Source organism: Panthera pardus, unplaced genomic scaffold (genome assembly GCF_024362965.1).
Source record: "Panthera pardus isolate Hobbes unplaced genomic scaffold, ASM2436296v1 HiC_scaffold_6, whole genome shotgun sequence".
NCBI lineage: Eukaryota > Metazoa > Chordata > Mammalia > Carnivora > Felidae > Panthera > Panthera pardus.
Genome location: NW_026526991.1, coordinates 139,880,845 through 139,903,225, shown reverse-complemented (window position 1 = coordinate 139,903,225; position 22,381 = coordinate 139,880,845). Strand labels below are relative to the sequence as shown.

The window sequence follows — 22,381 nt, the reverse complement described above, 5'->3', positions numbered from 1 at the left end:
CCTGTGGCTGGGTTTGTGGGGTGCTGTAGTCGTGTGGAGACACTGCCCTTGGGCGACCACCTTGCTAGAGGCTGGACGTTCGTGTCCCCCAACTTAATATGCTGGAGTCCTGCACCCCAGGATGTCAGTGTCAGCACGTGGGGCCTCTGGCGGGGGAGGAGGCCATGAGGTGGGGCCCCCATGATGGGATTAGTGTCCTTATGAAGGAGACCCCAGGGCGCCCCCTCGCCCCTTCCCCACATGAGGAGGACACAGGAGAAGACACTGCCTGTGACCCAGGATGCAGCGTCTCATCAGACACCAGACCTGCTGCCCCTTGAACCCTGGACGTCCAGCGAGAGCTACGAGTGATTGGGAGCTTGTAGTGTTTTGTGGTGGCCGCTTGGGCCTGAACAGTCCCCATTAGTGGGGGGATAAGTCTGTTACCTGGCGTGTTTGTACGTGTGGGCAGGCGGGGCACGTGCACCCTGCAGACCATCTGCTGCAGCCACCCGTGGGCGAGCAGGTGCCCCAGGAGGGAGGCCGGAGGAGAAGGAGGCCTGGCACTTCAGCCTGGCCAGCGCTCAGCGGATGCACCGTCTGGGTCCCAATGTGCCGTGGGCAGACGGCTGTCCACACAGGCCCGTCCCTGGGGCTGCTGCTTACCTGAGGTGTAGCTCCAGCTGTGCGTACAGGAAGTGGACGAGCGCCCTCCGGGCCACGATCTCTGCGTGGCAGTCGTTGACCACCAGCCCCTGGTCATTGATGTGCTCGCCGCTGATGCACTTGGTGCCCGAGGACAGGACGATGACCTGTGCCTGCCTGACGTCCAAGCCTGGGGGACAGAGAGGGCATCAGACCCCCATCAGACCCCGTCCGTCAGATCCCCCATCAGACGCCCGTCAGAATCCCCATCCCTCAGGCCCCTGTCAGAACCCCCGCTCAGATTCCCCCCATCGGACCCCCATCGGACCCCATCAGAACCCCCGTCAGACCCCCGTCAGGCTCCTGTCAGAACCCCCCTTTCCATCAGATCCCCCATCAGACCCCATCAGAACCCCCATCAGACCCCGTCAGACTCCTGTCAGAACCCCCCTTCCCGTCAGATCCCCCATCGGACCCCCATCGGACCCCATGAGAACCCCCCCCAGACCCCCGTCAGACTCCTGTCAGAACCCCGTCAGAACCCCCATCAGACCCTGTCAGACTCCTGTCAGAACCCCCCTTCCCATCAGAACCCCCATCAGACCCTGTCAGACTCCTGTCAGACTCCTGTCAGAACCGCCCCTTCCCGTCAGATCCCCCATCGGACCCCCATCGGACCCCATGAGAACCCCCCCAGACCCCCGTCAGACTCCTGTCAGAACCCGTCAGAACCCCATCAGACCCTGTCAGACTCCTGTCAGAACCCCCCTTCCCGTCAGACCCCCCATCGGACGTCCGTCAGAATCCCCGTCCATCAGACCCCCCCCCAGACCCCCGTCAGGCTCCTGTCAGAACCCCGTCAGAATCCCCATCAGACCCTGTCAGACTCCTGTCAGACTCCTGTCAGAACCCCCCCTTCCCGTCAGATCCCCCATCGGACCCCCATCAGACCCCCTCCGTCAGACCCCCCATCAGACCCCCGTCAGAACCCCCATCAGACCCTGTCAGACTCCTGTCAGAACCCCCCTTCCCGTCAGATCCCCCATCGGACCCCCATCGGACCCCCATCAGACCCCCTCCGTCAGACCCCCCCCATCAGACCCCCGTCAGACCTCCGTCAGATGCGCCCCTCGTCAGACCTCCATCAGACCCCCCCGTCAGATCCCCCCCGTCAGACCCTGCCCCCCGTCAGACCCCCGTCAGAATCCCCGTCAGATCCCCCATCACACCCCTCCCGTCGGACCCCCGTGCGGGAGCGAGGCCGCCCTCCCCTCACGGGACCCTGGCGGCCCCAGCCTGGAAGCCCCGTATGAGCGGGCACCACACCGCGGGCCGGGTACGGGGGCCGCACTTAACGACAGGTGCCTGGGGTCTCGGGCCCACCCGGCTCGGGGACCGGACGGCCAGCAGAAAGCTCGGTCCCGAGAACTCCTTACTGCCCAGCTCGAGACCCGCGGGGGCGCCCGAGCGTGCCCCTGCCGATTCCGGACGCACGCGGAGGGGCTGCCCACTCTCGCGAGTAGCGCCCCGCGGAGGCGGGTGTGACGGACACCGGCCGGGAGGTCCGGCGGCCCGCTGGCGCTCGGGCGGCCGCGACGCGTCGCTTCGAGGGCCGGGCCCGGAGCACGTGGCCTGGCCGCGCCCAGAGGCCCCGGCTGACGCCCGCCCGGAAACCCGCCCCGCGCGCCCCGCCGCCGCGCGGGCTGGGATTGGCTGCTGGGGGCGTGTCGAGCACGGGGGCGGGGGTGGGGGGGGTGGCGCGGGGAGCCAGGCGGGGGCGGGGCGGACGACGCACCCGCGCACGCTGACCCCGAGAGCTACCGTCTGCCCCGGCTCCCCGCGTGGGGCCGCCGCGACCGACCGGGGCCTGCGGGGCGGGCACGTGCCTGCGTCACAGGCCCGGCGCCCTGGGCCCCGAGGCCCCGGTGACAATTGCATTTCAGGGCCGGGGGGCCTGGGGTGTGTGGTGGGGCCGCCCCCTCTGCGGCCCGGCGCAGAAGTGGGAGCCGCCCCATCCCCCACCAGCGCGGCCTCGCTTCACCGCCGCGGTTCAGGAGCCACGTGGAGGCCGCGGGACCTGAGGGCAATGCGCGCGGCCGCGGTCACAGACGGCGTGCAAATGGTGAGTGTCCTGTTTGGGCGCCACCAGAGCCGCAGCACAGACAGGAACTCCGTGGCGGGGGGGAGTGTATGTGAAGCTCTGTTCCCCCCCCCCCCCCCCCCCCCCGTCCCTGCGCCGGTGAGGGGCTGGCGGGGGTCCCGAGGGGCCCCGGCACCGTCTCCCCGCCACCCCCCTCCCCCGTCCCTGCGCGGGTGAGGGGCCTGCGGGGGCCTCCTGAGGCCGGGAGCGGATGGGTCATTCCCACGGTGGAGGCTCCTTGATTTAACCGTCTCAGGACAGTGCTCGCTGTGACCACAGTCCAAGGAAAAGGGTATTCTCTGCAAGAACGGGGAACAAAGCCAAAGAAACCTTAAGAACGAACCCCAAACTCCCGTTTTCACAAGTGGTGGGTCACCTGCATTTAGGGGGGCCCTGGAAGACCACAGGCCGAGTTTGTGGTCCTGACTGCACAGCCGGATCCCGCTCCCGATTCGCCCCCTACGCTCCCCGTCGGGCTGTTCCGGGGCCCTTTTTAAGGAAACGCTCGGAGTGGAGCTGAGGAAAGTGAGTGACCCTGTGAGTAAGCGGTGCTGGTACCCGCTCTCTGTGTCTCCTGTGGCTGTGCCCCCTGTACTCTCTGTACCCCCTGCACCCCCTGTGCCCCCTGCTCTCTCTGTACCCCCCCACCCCGTTCCCCCTGCACCCCGGTACCCCTGTGCCCCTTGCACACTCTATACCCCTGTGTCCCCTGTGCCCCCTGCACCTAGGCTGCTGAGATCTGTGAGTAATAAATGTTGTGACTTCCTCCCTTGTACTGAAGCTGCGCCTTCAGTCCAAACGGGCCTGGGGTGTCCACTCCCCCATCGTGGGGGCTTGGAGGTGGGGGGGGGGGGAGCCAGCTGCTGGCCCCACGCAGGTGGCTTGTGCCTCCCCTTCAGTAGGTCACACAGTGGGTATTCCTGGTTCGGTGAAGCTCAGCTGCTCAATGCACTGACCTAGTGGGCTTATGGGTCCACGAATGTAGCCATATTTTCTCTTCACGTAGATGGTGGATTCCTTCAGGAGTCAGAATTGCCACAAAATATTTCAAGAAGGGTCTCCCCGGAGAGTCCGCATAATTGGATGGGTCACCTGGGACAATCCAGTCAGTTTTCCTGAGTTAGTAACAAATCTGATTTCCAGGTGCTGCATGGGAAGATGGTATCAGGAAACCATAAGCCAGATGCACCTGTTAAGCAAAAAAAAGGACCCCACCTGCAGCTTGTGGGGTCCTGAATTCTGTGCTGCGTGTGGTCAGCAGATACCCGACAGGTTAGCAGATGGTGGTATTGCTCTGTTGAGTCCCTCAGAACTTAGTTCTCAAGCCCAGATGACATCTGCCCGTGCCTGCCCCGTAAGTGTGGGTTCTTCTTTTGAAATAAAACAGGAGAGGGAAAAAAGAAGGAAAGATGTGGAGTGGGGGAGCACCACACATCCCCCTGCGGTCAGGAGACTGGCCCTCTGTGTGTGCAGTGGGGGAGGGGGCCAGGGGGCTCTCTGTGTGTTAAGGCGAGACTGCCTGATGGATGGATGGGATGCAGCAGTGTTTCTTTCTGCGTGTCCGTCCATTCTACTCCTTCCTTCCTTCCTTCCTTCCTTCCTTCCTTCCTTCCTTCCTTCCTTCCTTCCTTCCTTCCTCCGTCTCCATTTCTGTGGCCCCAGACTGCCCAGTGCCCTGGCCAGGCTGGCCCTCGCTGGCCCCCTCCATGTGAGATGTGGTTTTGTGGACATCTCAGGAAACAATTGGATGCTCACTTCTTTTGTTCTGGTCACACAGTCAGCTGCGCTGCTCTGAGAAGAGGGAACATAGGATCCGATTAACCCCCTGTGGTTTCTTCCCCAGGACTGGCGAAATGTTTGAAAGCAGCCCCCAGATCACCTGCTCCCATTCCACTGCCTGCAGCATCCTGGCACTCGCTTGGGGGGCACCCGAGAGTCATCGATCAATAAATAGGCCCTCGTCCCAGGGGATAAGGCCGGCCAGCTGCCAGGGAGCCGAATTCTAGCAAAGGTGGTTATCCGGTGGAGCCTGTTGTGGACGAGCCAGCTTGACGGAGAAATGGCTTTGCAGATCCCAGCTTAATTAAAGCAGGTATTTAGAGTAATGGAAAGTAACGTTTACAATGGTTTCCTTAGTTTTTCCACCTTCAGATATCTGTGCACGTGCCCGATAGCTTAGCAACGGAGGACGGTTTGGGACTTGTCCCCATTTCTCTTGAGGGCCGGTCTGATTCTCCTCTCTTGATTCTGTGGAAGTTGGAGCTGTAGAAACAGAAACTGCTGTCCCTTCACCCTTCATTAATCCTCACTTCTCTGGACTCCGGGCTCTGCCTTATTCAGTGTAGTTATGTGCCCCTAGAGACACACTATTTGCTTTTTCACCTCCTGTGTGCCATTCCATGCCGCATGCCACAGTCCTACTCTTCAAAGGATTTATCATGAATTTGGGGAGATAATTCAGACACAGAAATGTCTACAATATAAGGCATTATGATAAATATCATGAAAATCTGCACACAGAATGTCATCAGGGGGAGGGGAAGGGAGAGAACTCTGTGCTTGGGGTCTCTACAAGCCGGCCGGGGCCTGGGCTTCCCAGGCAGTGATTCATTGAGTTCTCTCGGAGGCTCTTAGAAGGCAGTTATGGAAACAGAGAGGGTGAGGGAAGAAGCCAGGCAAAGAGAAGGTTTCACGTGAGTCTAGTCTCCAGCTGATCTGACAGAAAACTCTGGAACTTGTAGGTGCCACAGAGGCCATGTGCTCTGGGACACAGGTGCTGAGCTGTGGCCCCTGTTGTGGTGACTGTTACTCTGAAGGGCGACATGAGGCATGGACATAGAAGACACAACCATACTGAGTTATACAGAACGAACAGAAGTGGTCAGAGGCCCCTGCCCGCAAAGCACCAAGCCCAGTTAGTTTTGTGGGAGAATTGTACCAAACTTCAAGTAGCAAATAATTTCAAGGCTATTTAAAGTGTTCCAGAGCGTATGAAGACAAGGAAAGGCTTCAAATGATTTTTATCATGAAATGCCTGTTACTGATCTATCCACCTGACTGAGAACGTGCAGAAGGAAAACTCCAGGTAGCCTCGGTTATAGGTATTGAAAATTCTAACCGCCAAGCATTGGAGGAAAAGAGTAATACAGTAATTACTACAAGGGTGGTTTATTCCAGAAATGCAAAAATGGGTTCAATCAAAATGCAATTCAAAAATACGATTATAATTACAGATACTGAAAAGGCATCTACAAAATCCAACAACTACTTTTGGTAAAAACTCAATAAAAAATAGGTGGATTTTTAAATGTGATTTTACACGTATGTATATGTATATATTACATAGGTATATACACACACATACACGTTATAAAGATTTAGATATACTCACACGTTATAGAGAGATGTGTATACAGACAGAGATGTTATAGAGGTATATATGTTATATAGAGAGATATATACACATGCACAATGTTATAGAGAGTTGGATGTAGACACAAATGGATGTTATAGAGAGATGTACACACATACACAGACATATGTAGGCAGAGGTATACACACAGGCACACACACATATATAATATATAGAAAGAGGTGTAGACACACGTAGAGACAGGTATATTCACATACATGGTAGAGAGGGATATGCACATGCACCCTCCCCCAGCGTCATGCTTGCTGGGGAAACACTAGAGGGGTGTCCACTGAGCCCAGGAATACCGCAAGAATGCCCATGGTAACTTCCTTATTTAACATTTGCTGAAGTTATTAGCCAGCACAAGAAGAGAAGGAAATTGGAGATACAGTAATTGGAACGGAGAAGTAAGAGTGTTGCTATTGAACGTGCTATGATTTATATGTGGAAATCTCTGGAGAATCCAATTGGAATACAGCTAGAAATAGAGAGTCAGAAAGGGGATAGGGTGCAAGTTAATATACAGAAATCAATAGCTTTCATCTGTACACACAACAGCGGGTAAGAGACTGTAAGGGACAAACCGCTCTGTTTACAGCAGCAAACAAGATAACAGGAATAAGTTTAACAAGAAATGATCAAGACGAATAACCAATAAAACATTACCCTTCCCCCCGCAAGACACCAACAAAGCGTGAACAAGTGGATGTCCCACATACTCAGACAGGAAGATCTGACGTCATGAAGCCTCTCTAAAGTGATTGATGAGGTTAACATGGTTCCGACGGGAACAGCACTAGGGCTTTGTTTCTGACAAAGAAAATCGGGTTGAAAAGTATAGTTTTGTCCTGTCATTTATATTTGAGCCACGCAAGTTGATTCTGGTAGGAAACCCAGGAAATTCTGGGAAAGAATACCAATAGTAGCACACAAAGCTGGGAGATACCAAGCAGATTACAAGGACTCAGTAACAACTTGCTATGGTTCTGATGCATGAAGTCCCACAAGGGGAACAGAGCAGAGTCCAGAAATTGACCCAAAGTCATGCAGGAAGTTGGTGTAGGATACAGTGATAGCATCTCAAACCTCGGGGGCAAAGGGCCACTATTCCATTAGTGCTGTCTAGTAACTGAAGAGCCATCTGAGAAATAAAATTGTGTCTTCACCTTACACCGTGCACCAGGACCAATTCCAGGCAGATCAAAGGTTTAGGTGCAAAAAAATGAAGACCTACACATGGGTGTTTCCAGCAGCTTTATTCATAATCTCCCAAACTTGGAAGCAACCAAGATGTTCTCTGTTAGTAGGTGATGTGGTCCGCCCAGGCAGTGGAACAGTGTTCGGGTGATGCGGCCCGTCCAGACAATAGAATAGTATTTGGCACTAAAAAGAAATGAGCTCTCAAATCACGAAGAGACATGGAGGAAACTGGCATGCTTATTACCAAGTGAAGGACGCCAGCTCCCTTCCTAGGGCTCCACACTGTGTGACTGCAGCTACATGACGCTCCAGGAGAGGCGAAAGTATGAGACAGAAAAGGATCAATGATTACAGGGCCGGGGGGAGTGTGGGGTGAAGAGACGGAACACACGGAGAGGGTTCTTAGGGCAGTGAGACTAGTCAGTGTGACACTGTAATGGTGGATCCATGTTGTTACACATTAGTCCAAACCCACAGAACGTACAACACCAAGAATGTAAACTGTGGCCTTTGGTTATTAAGAAAAAGAAGACGTGGGGGTGCGTGGCTGGTTCACTCGGTAGAATGTGTGACTCTTGATCTTGGGATCATGAGTTCAAACCTCATGTTGGGTGTGGAGATTACTTAAAAATAAAAAAAATCTAAAAAGATGTCAATGTGCTAGAAGAAAACATGGGATAATCTCTTCACAAATCTGGCAGGTGAAAGACCTTTCTAATTATAATTAAAAGTCTCAAAGTAGTAAAAATCGCTAAATTCAAATGCATAAAATAATTCTCAACAGAAAAACATTCTAAAGTCAGTAAAAAGACAACTAAAAACGGGAAAAATACAATTTGTGTCACAAATAATTTGTATCTAATATATAAAGAACTTTTAGAAAAAAAATCCCAATAGAATAATGTGAAAGGCTATATAAAAACATTTCACAGAAAGTAAATAAAAAGTGTTCCTAAATATATGGAAAAACAGTCTCACTGTTAAAGAGTATGACGTTCAAAATACAATGAGACGCAGTTTTTCACCCATCAGGTTGGTCAACATCTAAAGGTTTATTAATGTACAGTTGGAAAGGCTGTGGGGTAGCCTCTGCCCTTATGAGCAGGGGCAGGAATATTTATGGATAGAGTGCATTTGAATGACAAACTCACAAATGCATGTACCCTTTGACTCAGCAGTTCTGTTTCTGGCAATTTATGTGACCCGTTCATAAGCCGTGTGTGAAAACGATGTGGGCACACAGCCATGTGGCACAGTAGTGTTTGTAACAGCACACCTCCTCAGGGCCTGTGTCCAGCAGCAGGGAAAATAAACCGTTGCGTGAAAAAAGCCAAGTGGCAGGGCAATGATGTAACGGCTGTACCTCTTGTGTGCGTTTCCTTGCATTTGCGTAAAGAAACTCTGGGAGGGTGTTGGTCACGGTCTGGGACTCTACCTGATGTACAAGGTGGCAGGTCAGCCCGTTACTGCCTGAGGGATGCTGGCTCAAGACATGAGATTCCTGGCTCAGAGACTAAGGGTATCACTGCAGCCCAGCACAGCAGTTGGCTCCTATTTGCTGTGGTGCCCTGGCCCCCACCTCGTGGGCATGTGCCAGGTCCCAGAAGACACTGCAGCTGGGCAGCTGGGGACACTGAGCTCTGGAAGGTCTCTGTCATGGTGATTCAGTGTGGTTCACTGTGAGTGGAGGCAGGCACACCAGCACTCTGTCCCAGAGGAAGACAGTCGAGAGAAGTTCCAGGACTGGAGTGAATGTCTCTCCCTGGCTGGCCTCTTGCGTCGCCCTGGTCAGTTCCGGGAGAACTGGACTGTCTGCTCACTAGCTGACGCGGTCACCTCTCCCCACTAGGAAGCCGGTACCGGGTCGTGGGAAGGTGACTGGGCTGGCTTGCTCTCTGGCTGGCCTCCATCTGATGCACTGAACTTCTAAGTCGGTGGGCTTCTCCCCAGTGCACCCTGGCCCCGGCGCGCCAACTTTAGGCAATCGTTTGGAATGTACTTTTGTTTATTTAACTGGGAAGGAGAGGTTCTTAGCCCATTCAAACCTTGAATGGAATTTTCACAACACAACCTCTGATTTTGGAGGGAAATGATTACATTTCTGAGAATAAAGGTAAATATACCAACCAGCATCCAAGAAATGAATATCAAAACTATGGATTTATCCCACATGCAGACTGCCCAAGGTTGCGGTGTAGAAATGAGTTCTGACTCCCTGTTTCCTAGCACTGCACCCACTGAGTGTCATGACCCCGGCAGTAGGGTTTCTATAATCTCCTGTGGAGACAGCGGCCAGCCTTGATGTAGGGCCCAGCCATTGGGAAGTGTCCCCCAGCAGGAGCCACCCGGCACCCTGCAGTGTCTGCCTCAGGCTGCCAAGCCCTTGCCCTTTCGCCTCTGTCCTCACTTGGTCAGACCCTGATTATCTCTTTTCCTTCCTATTGTCAGTTTCTGTTTCTGTCATTTAAATTTCCTTTAGTTAGTTTGAAATCAAGTGCATTTAAAAATGTTGGCTCAGGCACCTCTTGTGTGGGAGGGCCATGGGTAAGACCGAAGGAAACGTTTTCACTTTTGACGGAGACTTTTCTCCCATCAGCGTCTCGGTTTACAGCCATCCCGCAGGGCTGTATTCTCTAAACATTGCAGATGCGTGGACTTTAGGAGGAAATTTCGTAAGCTGTGTGAACAAGCGTTGTGCGCTGCCCTGGGGATGGCAGTGCCGGGTGGGGACATAAAGCCACAGGATGTGACCTGCACCGGGACCCAAGCTTTGGAGTCGGGTGACCCTGTTTCTGCTACTGACCTCAGACTTGGGTCACAGGAGCTTGTCCGCTGTCTCCTGTGGCAAATGGGGACAAAACTAGTGCTGTCAAGGTTTTGAGGATGAAAGGGAATCGTATAAAGTTGTGACAGGGGCCGTTGAATCCCAAAGAAATGCTGTGATTTGTAGCCTTTAGTGTCACAGGTATTGGTTCCTCTGATCTGCAGCCAGACTAGTGACATCCGCTGGTAGAAGTCATTAAAGCCATGTGTTCTTTTATTACTTATGTTGACTATGAAACATGTTCTTTGTATGAGGAGAGGACTCTTGGAGCAGATGATAAACAGAGTGTGTTCAAGGACCCCTTAAAAATCAACCTGACCACACCCCTCCTGGGCTGTAGGCTGCTTCATTATAATCCCACAGGTTCCAATCATTCATTCGTCACAAAAATATTATAGTTTAAGAGATTAGAATAAAGTTGAGGTTAGTTTAAATGCCTTGAAGTAAAACCGTGCGGTTTTCTTCCACCGGTGAACTCTTTGGGGGCAGTTACCTGCCAGGTTGTGATGTCATGATGAGGAAAATGCCAAAGTGTTTGAACAGCTTTGACGGGGGCGCCCGATCTTGAGAGAGAGTTCAGAACTGCCGCCTTCCTCCCCGTCTGTGTCTCCTTGTGCGCGTCTGGCGAGAAGCGAGGACTCAGGTGTCTGGTGTGGGGTTAGCCAAGGTCGGCCGCTGCCCCTCCGCAGGTGGCTTCTCCAGGGGGGCTCCCACTGCGAGCTTCTCTGGAGACAGGCTGGGCCTGTGGCGACTTGGGTGAGTGAGGGCTCTTCTCTTCTCTCCATTTTAAGGAGGGGCGTTCAGCATAAACATGTCAGCAGTCATGCTACACAAGGCTCAGCAGTAAAATACACCCTGCGTTTTGTGGTTTAGACCTCACCGTCTACACCAAAGCCTAAAAATCATTGTCGCACATGCTCCTTACTGTACAAGATGGGGCCGCACGCGTGGTGACGTGCCTGGACACCAGGACCTTCCTCCCTGCCGCCTGCCTCTGCACCTATCAGCAGGGTCTGGGACCAGCCCCCTGAGGCCTTTGGGGCACTGGGTGCCATGGGAGGATCGGGGCAAAGACCGCCTTACCTGGTGGCTGGCTCCGTGCCCCGCCAGAGCATGGTGCGACATCCCAGAAGCAGATTTCTTCACCCCACGTGGTCATTTTAGGTTCAGAGCAACACACTCTGAAACACAGTGGAACACGTGTTCCATGTTGTTGCTTGGGACTTTGAGATTGTCCCAGGAAGATGGGCCGGCCTGCTCGGCCCACACGGTTCTGACGTGCTGAATGGAGCTGTTCTGGGCTGTTTTCACGAAGTTTGACCTCACCGTTTTCTTCCCTGTCCCGTTTTCAAGGAGTTGTGCATTTTTTTTCTGGGGAGTCCTAAATCCCAGGCATTTGTGAGCAGTTATAGCTGAACGTCAGCTGAAACCAGACAGATGTTTGTCAACGCCGTAGCTTCCGGGTGTGTTGTGCAGGGCGGGCCACTGGAAGACGAGCTGGAGCATGAACTTCGGAGAGTACACACCAGGAAAGTCTTTCTTCTGGTTGTTTATTTAACAAGCTTAGAAGTAAGTCATTTTCAGGCGAAGATCGAGCATCTCAGCACGACGCCTCGTGCTCAGTCTCAAGGGACCCCCACATCTTGCCGAGACTCGGGAGAGGCACCTAGCCTCTTGGTCTCCTTGTCTGTGTTTCTTAAAAGCTGTAATTAAGATTCCTGCCTTTCCCACTTCTCAGGGTTGTAGCAATTAACTTGATTAGTGTGTGCAAAAGTGCTATCAAAATTATAAATTTGCATATCAAATGAAAATCATCATTACTAAAGGCCCCTTCAAGAATCTCTTTCTCATGGAAACACCCGACTTGCTTCACAAAGGAGAAGACAGAGCTGTTGCTTGACAACTTGGCTTAACGGTCAGTGTCCAGGTTTCTGGTTCAGGAGGTCGGAGTGAGTGACATGTTGCTTCTCGTGACATGTTGCTTCTCCTCCCGTGGGATCCACCGAAGGAAAGGGTTCTGGGGGGTGTGTGGCGGCGTGGAGGGGCAGGATGACATCCCAGCACCGCGGGGAGGAGCCGTCACAAGGGAGCAATGGCCTGCGGGGTGGGCTCAGAGAAAGCAGGCACCCAGCCAGCAGGCCCCAAGGGCGGGTTCACTGGGTGACTTTTAATTTAAGGGGCCTTGTCTGGTCCCGACCCACCTGGGTCAAGGAGGCTTCTGATCGGGGGAGCCCCCACCTTCCGCTGTATCCCCGGAAAGGGATACAATTCTAGAGGAAATCAGAGCTGCACTGGTGATAGTTGAGCTAGTATTTTTCTCATGAATGTGAATATTCAGACAAAAGCCAAAAAGAGACAGAGACAGTAAACAAAGCTCCATCACAGAGGAGGCCCAGGCCTCAGCTGCTGAGTCTCCCCAGGGACCTGTGGGGAGCGTCACCTCAATAAAACAGGAGAAGGGAGGAACCTGAGGTGATGAGTGATGAAGATTGCAGAGATTAAGAAGCGACAGGCAGGGGTGCCTGGGTGGCTCAGTTGGTCGAGCATCCGACTCCGGCTCAGGTCATGATCTCACCATTTGTGAGTTCCAGCCCCATGTTGGGTTCTGTGCTGACAGCTCAGAGCCTGGAGCCTGCTTTGGATTCTGTCTCCCTCTTTCTCTGCCCCTCCCCTGCTTGTGCTCTGTCTCTCTCTCTCTCTCAAAAATAAATTTTAAAATGTTAAAAAAAATTTAAGAAGCGACGGGCAGTTGAAGAGGGTCAGGGAAGTTTCAGAAATGCCCAAGAACAGAGGAAAAGGGTAGACGACATCAGGAAGTAAGACCGAAGGTTCAGTCAGAATACTGAATGTTTGACAAAAAGTGTGTAAAGGAAGGAATTTATCAACAGAATGATAGAAGGAAACAGTGCAGAAACAACAGCTTAAATAAATCAGGGTGAGTGCATGGCTCCCACATGCACACATTCTTGTGAAATTAGAAAACATTCAGTTTATTTATTTGTTTTTAAAGTTTATTTTTATTTATTTTGAGAGAGAACGAGCAGGAGTAGGGGCAGAGAGAGAAGGAGAAAGGGAGATACAGAGAATCCCAAGCAGGCTCCACACTGTCAGTGCAGAGCCCAAGCCAAGGCTTGAACTCACAAACCATGAGATCATGACCTGAACTAAAATCAAGAGTTGGAGGTTTAACAGAATGAGCTCCCCCCCCCCCCGCCCCCGATGCCCCTAAAACATTCAGTTTAAGAAAGGACCCTTTCCCTTCCTTGGGTGGGGTGGGGGTGATCTGGCAAAGTTGTCAGCCGGATGTTTCTGGTTAGAAACATTAGTAAGCGATAATAGAAAAATCCCCTCCAGATGTGCAGGGAAAATAATTTTCAGTGTGGAATTCTCCCTAAGCAAAGCTATTCCAGTAATACGAAAGGCACAGTCAGGACACTGCCTGGCGAGCGAGCCTGCTGGTTTCTGTTCCCCACGCGTTTTAAAGTGTTTCTTGAGGCTGCACCTGTCAGACAGGGAGAAGGGAGGAGAAAGAGGCGTCGTGTGTGTTGGGGGCACAGTCACAGCTGGGGGAGGGTGTGGACCTGTCCACAGACACAGGGACTTGCAGGCACTTCCTTCTTTTCAGCGGAATAGAAGAAAGTTGAGCGTTCTGGAAAACACACACACTACCTCAGAAGGTCTTTAAGGAAGTCTAGCTACAGATTTGGGCCGATCCTAAATGTGACATGGCTTTGAGTGGTGGCAGGAGGAGAATCTGTAAGACTGGATGATACTGCTCTCAGGACACAGCAACCCTAGGTCAGCCCGTGCTTGGCGCTGGGGCCCTACAGCATCCTGACCGCGTGGAGGCCAAGTGCTGGTTTCCAACCTCAGATGACTGGACGGAGTAGGGAAGACTTCAGTATGGCGGAGAGTACAAGTGCAGTATCGTTATACGACAATACAGACAGACACGTACAGTGATACTAGGCCACTTGCAAGGCAGAGCACAAAGTAAAGATAAATCCTCTCCGCTTGTAGGACAAGAAGTAAAAGCATATTATCTAAAACTACAAATATTACAAATATCATGAAAACTAAAAAAAGTGTCCGATTGTAATGGTGCAGATCAGTATTACTCAGAATTGAAACAGTGAACACGGAACCGATAGTGTTGAGAGTTGCGAGGACACGAATAGACCATGAGTGACGGCTTCCCTGAGGGGCTGGCAGGAGAGCGCCGTGTCTCGACCCGAGCTCTCTTCTGGAGTTTTGACCAGTGACTGCATCATTTAGATAAAAGTAGAAGCTGTTCTATTCGCAGGTGTATGTTTTTGCAGTCAGATTTCTCCTGATGGCCACACAAGGGCAAGCACGTTGCAGGGGCTGAGTCTCGCCCACCTAGAAGCGGACGGGCCTCTGAGTCCCGTTTTCCTGCGGAATCACTGCATTTTTACAACTTGGTACACAGATGGGAACTCGAGCCAGAACAACCTTCCCTCTTGGAGCTTCCTAGGCATTAGCTTAAATACCTGTACTAGGACTGGGGTCAAGTGTCACATCAGCTTTAAGTCAATGATTAAAGAAAATACTTGTCAGTAATTCTGCACACATCTCCCTAATGTCTTGTTAATCAACATGTTTATTAAATCTTCTCTTTGTAACAGGAAAGTAAATTTCAGCAATTTATTCTTCAACGTTTAAAGTTACTAATTAGTGAAACTTCACTTTGTACAGTTGCACTTAATAGAATAAATTTTGTTCATGTAGGTAAATTGTCAGCACATAAAACGGTGTATTCACTGACCACTTTTACATGCCGTTTTCCCACGAATCTTTGCAAAATATTACTCCCCTTCCTTCCTTCCTCCTCCCCTCCCTCCCTCCTTCCTTCCTCCCCTCCTTTCTCCCCTCCCTCTTCCTTCCTCTCTTCCTCCCCTCCCTCCTTCCTTCCCACTCCCTTCCTTTTTCCCTTCCTCTTTACTTCCTCCCCTCCCTCTTCCCTCCTTCCATCCCTCCTTCCCTCCTTCCCCCTCCTCCCCCCTCCTCCCCCCTCCCTTCCTTCCTTCCTTCCCTTCTTCCTTCCTTCTTTATCTTCTTCCCTCCCTCCCTCCCTCCTTCCTTCTTTTTTCCCTCTAAGTTGCAGAGAGGCTGATTGACCTATAGTCATGGCTAATTGAAGGTGGGGCTGGGATTCAAACCCAAGCGACTGTTCTTGGACTCTAGCACCTCTCACGGTTTCCTAGATTATGTCCTAAAGTGGGGACTCTTCTTTCCTGGCATCCCCTTAGTGTGCAGAATGGTGCCGGGCATGTAGAGGCATCTGGGCTGCTGGCTGGCTGGAGAAAAGAATGGCCATGTCCAGCAGGAATGATCTCGATGGAGGTGGAGTCCTAGCCCTCAACTTAGAATATCCCATTTTCTACAAGGAGACAGATCTTTGTGCAAGTACAAGAGGGGGCAGGTGTCGGTGACTAGGGCCGAATGGAGGCACTGGACACTGTGGTATCGTTGACAAAACTGAATTGCCTTGGCCTCAGCACGTTGTCCTCCTACAGTAGTTGTTACCTTTCAAAGCATTTCATATGCCTCATCCTACTCACCAAATAACAGCAGGTGGTGGTGGGGGGGTGGGGGTGGCACTTTTATTTCCATCTTACTAAGATGCCCTGAATGGAAAGGACATGGGATCCTGAGTGGCTTTGCCGCTCCCCCCGCATCCTCACACTGGGCCCCCCGGGGCTGGGATGATAGGAAAACGATGCCGACTATCTGGTTTTAATGGATTTTTAACCGAAATCTGTTTTGTCATCAGATAGATAGTCTTTGTGTAGACACGCAAAGTCTCTGTGTGAAACCTAGCCCAAAGTCAGTTATTTCTGCAATAATCATTTTGAGCAGGTCGCTACCAACTCGTGCCGAGCTGTGGAGCCAGAAACAGTAGGATTCAAACAACCAGCCGGTTAGTTACTATTCATAGGCTAGTAATGAGACGCTTTCACTAAAACCGATTGCTGAAAATCAGCCATCGCCTCTCCTGCCCTGGCCGTCCCAGGCCGCGACCTTCTCTGCGGTCTGGAAGTTCCCCTCCCGTCCTGCCGCTCGTGTGGGGCGGGTGCCACGTCTGCGATCCATTTGGCAGGAAGGAGAGCGCCCCATGTCCTGTGCTGGGGTTGGCACCCGGCGGGGACTCAGACTCCCTGTGCAGAGGAGATGCAGGCACCCGAGGGCAGCCTCCTCACCCACCCGCCCACGGCACCGGTCGGCGGCTGGGCCTGACCTTGGCTTCCAGTGCTAGCAACACCAACGTGCCCGGCGTTCTCCACTGCGGCTTGGGAGCCTAATGGGAAACACAGGCCAGGTCCTCACGTGGCCCTTCTTGGCGGGACCCGAGGCGCGTGGGCAGAGCCGGCTCTGAGGTGGTGGGCTTTACGGCCACTGGTGGCACGGCTCTGCTGACCATCTACTCTGGTCACAGAGCTCCCTGGTCCTATTCCTGTTTCTCTTGTTGGCGTCTTCGTGCGGAAGAGGGATTTGTCTTGCTCCCAAGATCAGGCAAACACTAAATCTCCTCTCCTTGCAGGTGAGGTTCCCACGGGGAAAACAAGAGGTGTTACCTGTGGTCATGACGATTCCTGCCAGTGCTTTGTGGCGGGCGTGCGCGGACGCCAGGCCCACGGTCAGCTCGCGGAACTTCTGTGTGACCAGCTGGGACACGGAGTCTGCGAATTCCTGAAAGACACAAGCACCAGGGCCTCTTTGACGGCTGAGCGCGGGCGGTGGCCTGGCCTCCCTCCTCCTCCAAGCCACGTCCCCATGTGCGGTGTCCAGACGACACCATGCCCACTATCCTACGACCCCATGGCCTGGGGAAAGAACCAGATATTACGCTGAACCGGTGGCAGGCCACGGTTGTGGGGGAGGACCCCAAGCCTGGCCCCGAGTCTGGGCAGAGCCTGCCCGTGGGAGGCCACAGACACTCCCACCCTCCCCTGCCCCTTGGAGGGGCCAGCCTGGGGCTGTCCTTCTGGGATTCTCGTTTCATAGAACCCTGAGTGGAGCTGGGGGCTTGCACAAACCACACACTTGGTTCCCTGTCTTCGGGGTTGTGGAACCAGTTTCTCAGTACCCCACGATCTCAGGTGCCTCCTGGCTGAGCTGCTCCCTGCTAACCCACAGTCTGCCTTCACATTTCTGCACACGTGCGCATGCACACACGCATGCGCACACGAGCACTCACAGAGACACATTCACAGTGCGTACCCACACACGTGCATATGCACAGCTGTGCACAAATACATTCGGACAGCGCGTGCGCACACACACGCACACACACACTGAGTTGACATAACCCCACGTGTTGAAATTTTCCTAGTGTGACCCGCGTCCCTACTGAAGCCGCTCATCCGCGGTGACAAGGCCGACGTGGTCCACGGATGTGGTTTTCTCGTCACCCTTCTCCCTCCGACATGGCCCCACGGTGGCCGTGTCGCTTCTCTGCTGCAGGAGGCAGGCTGGGATGCAGTGCCCTTCACGGCACTGGAGGCAGAGATGTGGTGTGAGTCACGAGGGCCCATTTTATAAGGTAATCCTCTTTGTTTTGAGCTGACGGTGTTTCCATGAGGATTCAATGAATGCACTCACGTGTCTGAAATGCTGGGTGTGCTGCCGTGGGCTTCCTAAGTGTTCTTCGTTCATCACCATCGTTGTTACTAATGATCATTTCCCTGGTCGCTGCAGACACTGGTGGCATCTTCCTGTAGCCCTGTCCAGCATCCGCTTACCTGCGAGGTGGGCAAAGTGGCTCGTTTCTGTGACAGGACGGACGTTCATTTCCCGCCAGGCGTCTGCCCGTTGTGCTGCAGACAGGAACAGGTCTTGGCAAAGATGCGAAAGATAGAGACCGCTTTAAAAAAACGCATTTACGGGCAGTGAAACATGTTGATACAGAAACATCCTGCCTCTCGGATGCTGGAAACGTGCAGCGACGACACTGAGGCTTTGGCGGCCGCTTGTCCAGTGCCGCTGGGGGCTCGGTGCCTTTCCCTGTGCTGCTGTGGCTGCTGCCGAAGCCTGGAGTGGCGGGTGCCATACAGGTGTGACGGGTGGGGCCTGCTGGGCGTGGGGCGTGTGTGCTGGGAGGTCTTCCCTGGCTTGGCCCCCGTGGAAGCTAGGCTGCTGGGTGAGGTGCCTCACCTCCCCTGGGCACTGTGGAGTCAGTCATGGGCAAGATGAATCCTGGAGACCGTCCTGTCCTGTGTGACCCGAAGATGGAGGTCCAGAGAGAGTGGGTACGTGTCCCAGGCGCACTGGGTGTGGGTGTCCTGGGGCAGCTGGAACCGGAGACCACAAACGGGGTGGTTCAGAACAGCAGGAATCTGTTCCCGCCTGGCTCTGGAGACAGTAGTCTGAGGCATTCTCCCTCCTGAGGCTCCAGGGAGGGTCCTTCCCGCCTCCTCCAGCTTCCGGGAGGGGGCTCCACATATCCCTGGGCTTGCGGCCATGTCCTTCCTGTCTCTGCTTCCATCATCATGTGGCTTCTGTTCTGCGTCTGCCTCTCCTTCTCTGTCTCTTACAAGATGCCTGTCGCTGGGTTTAGGGCTACTCTCATCCAGGATGAGCTCACCTCGGTTCCTTCAGTTCACATCTGCATAGACCCAGGCACGGGCTCCGGGGCAGGACATGGGCATGCCTTTTTGGGGCCACATTCACACCATTTCTCCTTGTCATGACTCCTCCCCGCTCATGCTGTAACTGAGAGGGCAGCAGTTTTTCACAGAGTGTGAGTTTGGGTAATTTCTGCACGTCTTGGATGAGCCTGACTTTTTAATTTGTGTGGGAAGATTAATTGCATCATCAGGCTTTGCCAGGCGCCCGGACCATGACCTGGGCAGTCGTAACTGCCGTTTCTCGAGCAGCTACAGGTGTGGACACGGGGCTGGTAGGGTTCATGGTGCCTTGGCCCCACCTCCAAGGGCAGGGTTTATCCTTTCCCCTGACACATACTTAGGTCCAGCCTCTGGAGGCTAGTGGGCAGGGGAGCTCAGAGCTTTGACTGACGGGACACAAACAGGGAGCTGGGCTCCGTGGGAACAGGGGTCTGAGAGCTCTGTGGGGGGTCTGAGAGGCCCGCTCTTGGGCAAGAGCCTTTGGGCACTGTTCCCGCAGGACCAGTGGAAGACGCAGCCTCGGTGCCACCTGCCTCTCAGGGAGGAGGGGCTCTCACCTGGCCACGGAGAATGAGGCTCCTGTCTAGGCACAGGGGGCCAGAAAGGCATCACCGGAGCTGACAGCCGAGATGGACCTTGAGGAACCAGTGGGCCTGAGGCCTTACCTTTTGCCTTTGTCAGGTCACAGGAGGACGTGGTCTTCCTCCCTCCAGCTCCTCAGCATGCTGGCCGTTGGGGGAGAGTCTAGATGCTGTTCTGTGGGGGGACCTAACTGCTGGGGTGCACCCTGCCTGCTGGGCACCATGGCGCCTGCAGGTGGCTGTCCGTGCAGTCTCTCTCTGGGATGGGCTTCCTGGGGCTTCACGTGCTGCCTTCTTCTGGCTTCCCCAGGGTTTTAAGTGGCTCAAGGGCAGACCGCCTGTCTTTCACTTCTCTAAAAACGTTTAAAAAATTGAAGTATGGTGAAGCTACCGTGTTATATTTAATATTAGTTTCAGGTGTGCAACATAAGGATGAGATAACTCTGTTCAGCACTCAGCACTCCTGATGATATGAAGGAGACTCTCAGTCTCCTTCACCTATCACTGCCCTCCCTCCCCACTTCCCCTCTGGTGACCATCAATGAGTGAGGTCATATGGTGTTTGTCTTTCTTTGACTGATTTTTCTTAGAATATATTCTAGTTCCATCTACATTGTTGCAAATGGCAAGATTTCATTCATTTTTATGGCTGAGTAATATTTCATTGTGTATATACACCACCTCTTCTTTATCTGGTCATCAAACTACGGACACTTGTTTGCTTTCCATATCTTGGTGGTTGTTGATAGTGCCGCCATCAACACTGGGGTGTGTATCTTGTGAATTAGTGTTTTTATTTTCTTTGGGTAAACACTAGTGGAATTATCGCATCGTAGGGTAGTTCTGTTTTTAGCTTTTTGAGGCACCTCCACATTGTTTTCCAGAGCAGCTGCACCAGTTTGCATTCCCACCAGCATTGCAAGAGGGTTCCCGTTTCTCCACATCCTCGCCAACATCTGCTTGTTCAGTTGTTAAATTATAGCCACTCTGACTGGTGTGAGGTGGTATCTCCTGGTGGTTTTGATTTGTATTTTCCTGATGATGAGTGATGTTGAGCATCTTTTCGTGTGTCTGTTGGCCATCTGGATGTCTTCTTTGGAAAAATGTTTATTCAGGTCATCTGCCCATGTTTAATTGGATTATTTGGGGTGGTTTTTGGTGTTGAGTTGTAGAAGTTCTTTACAGATTTTGGATATTAACCCCTTGTTGGATGTGTCATTTGTGAGTGTCTTATCCTGCTCAGTAGGTTGCCTCGTCATTTTATTGAGGGTTTCCTTCTCCAGTACGTTTTCAAGGTGCTGAGATCTGATTCCCATGCCTTGTATGCTCTGAGGTGGGATTCCAACGGACCTCTGATTGCCCTTTTTCCTTCCCTTGAAAGTGAAGTTTCTGAATGTCCGCGAAGCCATAGACCATCAGCCCAGGAGGTGTCTCGTTCTGTGCACCTGATGGGCCCTGTGAGGCTCCCAGAAGAGGACGTCCCAAACCACTGCCTGAGCCTGGGTGCCGGCGGATGGTTCCTCTCAGGACCACTTCTCGGTGTGTGCACAGACAGCGAGCTGGAGTCTCCTCTTGTATGTACGCTGACCCTGCTGTGGGGCCCACCCTCACGACCTCATCTGACTCTGATCATTGCCTTAGAGGCTTTGCTCCAAATACAGCCACCTGGGGGTGGGGGTTTCAACCTGGGGATTTGGGGACACAAACATCCAGCCCACAGATGCGTGAAATATGGCGCAGCGAGTGACCTTTCTGGCAACAGTGTCATGTGTTGCTCTGGCTGCTGACGTTTGTGTGGGACCACTCCTGTCTCCGGCTGTCTAGCTCCTCCATCCTTCCTTTCTTGTCCCCTGGCTGGGTACCCGACCTTGCTGGAGACTCTTGAGGGTGGAGCTACCACGGAGGAGCCGGGGACCCAGCTGCCCACCCACTGGCACCCGGGTGGTTTCTCGGCTACTCAGGCACTGCTTTTGAGGATGTAGGTTGCAGCAAGAGCGTTATTTACTCCAGCATAAGAATGAGAGGAGTTTATTATGAAACAGCATGTAAAGCCTGACAAATTAAGGGAAACGAATAGTGCACAGAACGCCGCCTGCACAGCTGACGCTCCAGGCATCGTAGATCCGGGTGAGCTGACCTCTAACCCTGGTCCCCTCTAGGGAGTGTTTGGGCTCCAGGGCCCTGACAGTGTGGGTCAGCAGCTCTGCACAGTTCTGTTGCCAGTGACGTGCACAGGTGGAAAGACAAACATAGCAGGACACAGGACAGACGGAGCCATGGCTGGTGGTAAGGACAGGCTGCTGGGGCAGCCCCGAAGCAGTTCTGAGGGGTGCACACGTGCTCCCCCTGCCCCCGGCCTTGGCCGCCTCCTTCCCTCTGGCCTGGGCACTCCCCATTGGGACCTGGTTTTTTAAAAAACATCTCCTCTGCTACAATCTTTTGCTTTATTTTTGCATTTTTAGAGGTCCTTGGCATTTATGTGAAGGACATTTCTCCATGAACATTTTATAAACGTAAACGTAAAAAGAAAGGCCGAGATGTGTCTGACCCTCCTCACTTCGGGCAGTGGCAACCTAACTAAAGCACAGGGGAGGGTTTAGTGAACTGTTGAAAATTTACCTCTGCTACGTAACTGATGCTATTTCCTAAGACTGCCCATAAATCCTTGCTTGTGGTTTTGCCAGGGAGATGGAATATTTATGAACTGAACTATGTCCCTCGGTTTTCCTGGTTGTAAAAGTGGACAGGAGAGAAATCAGCACAAAAAGCATCGGTTGCGGGGACTCGAGTCATCTCTGTACAGACCTGTGGGGTCTTTGAGAAGTTAAACGTGTGTGGGCTTCGGAAAAGCCCAGAGAAACCCGCCCTGGGGCGTCTCTGCCCTGCCTCCGCATCTTCCTGGACGAAGCCTCCCCTCTCTGCCCCCCCCCCCCATCTCCTGCAACGCGG

General features: G+C 53.1%; 1 protein-coding gene across 2 annotated transcripts in view; it reads right to left on the bottom strand.

Annotated features, from left to right (window-relative positions):
* The window catches only part of ADARB2 (adenosine deaminase RNA specific B2 (inactive)), a 418,115-nt gene that overhangs the window by 38,685 nt on the left and 357,049 nt on the right, over nucleotides 1-22,381 (bottom strand). For both annotated transcript variants that reach the window (XM_053895707.1, XM_053895708.1), the window contains 2 exons: nucleotides 16,800-16,914; nucleotides 646-814 (listed from right to left, as the gene is read on the bottom strand). In XM_053895707.1, the coding sequence (XP_053751682.1) occupies nucleotides 646-814; nucleotides 16,800-16,914 (284 nt within the window). The remainder of the gene's footprint in view (nucleotides 1-645; nucleotides 815-16,799; nucleotides 16,915-22,381) is intronic.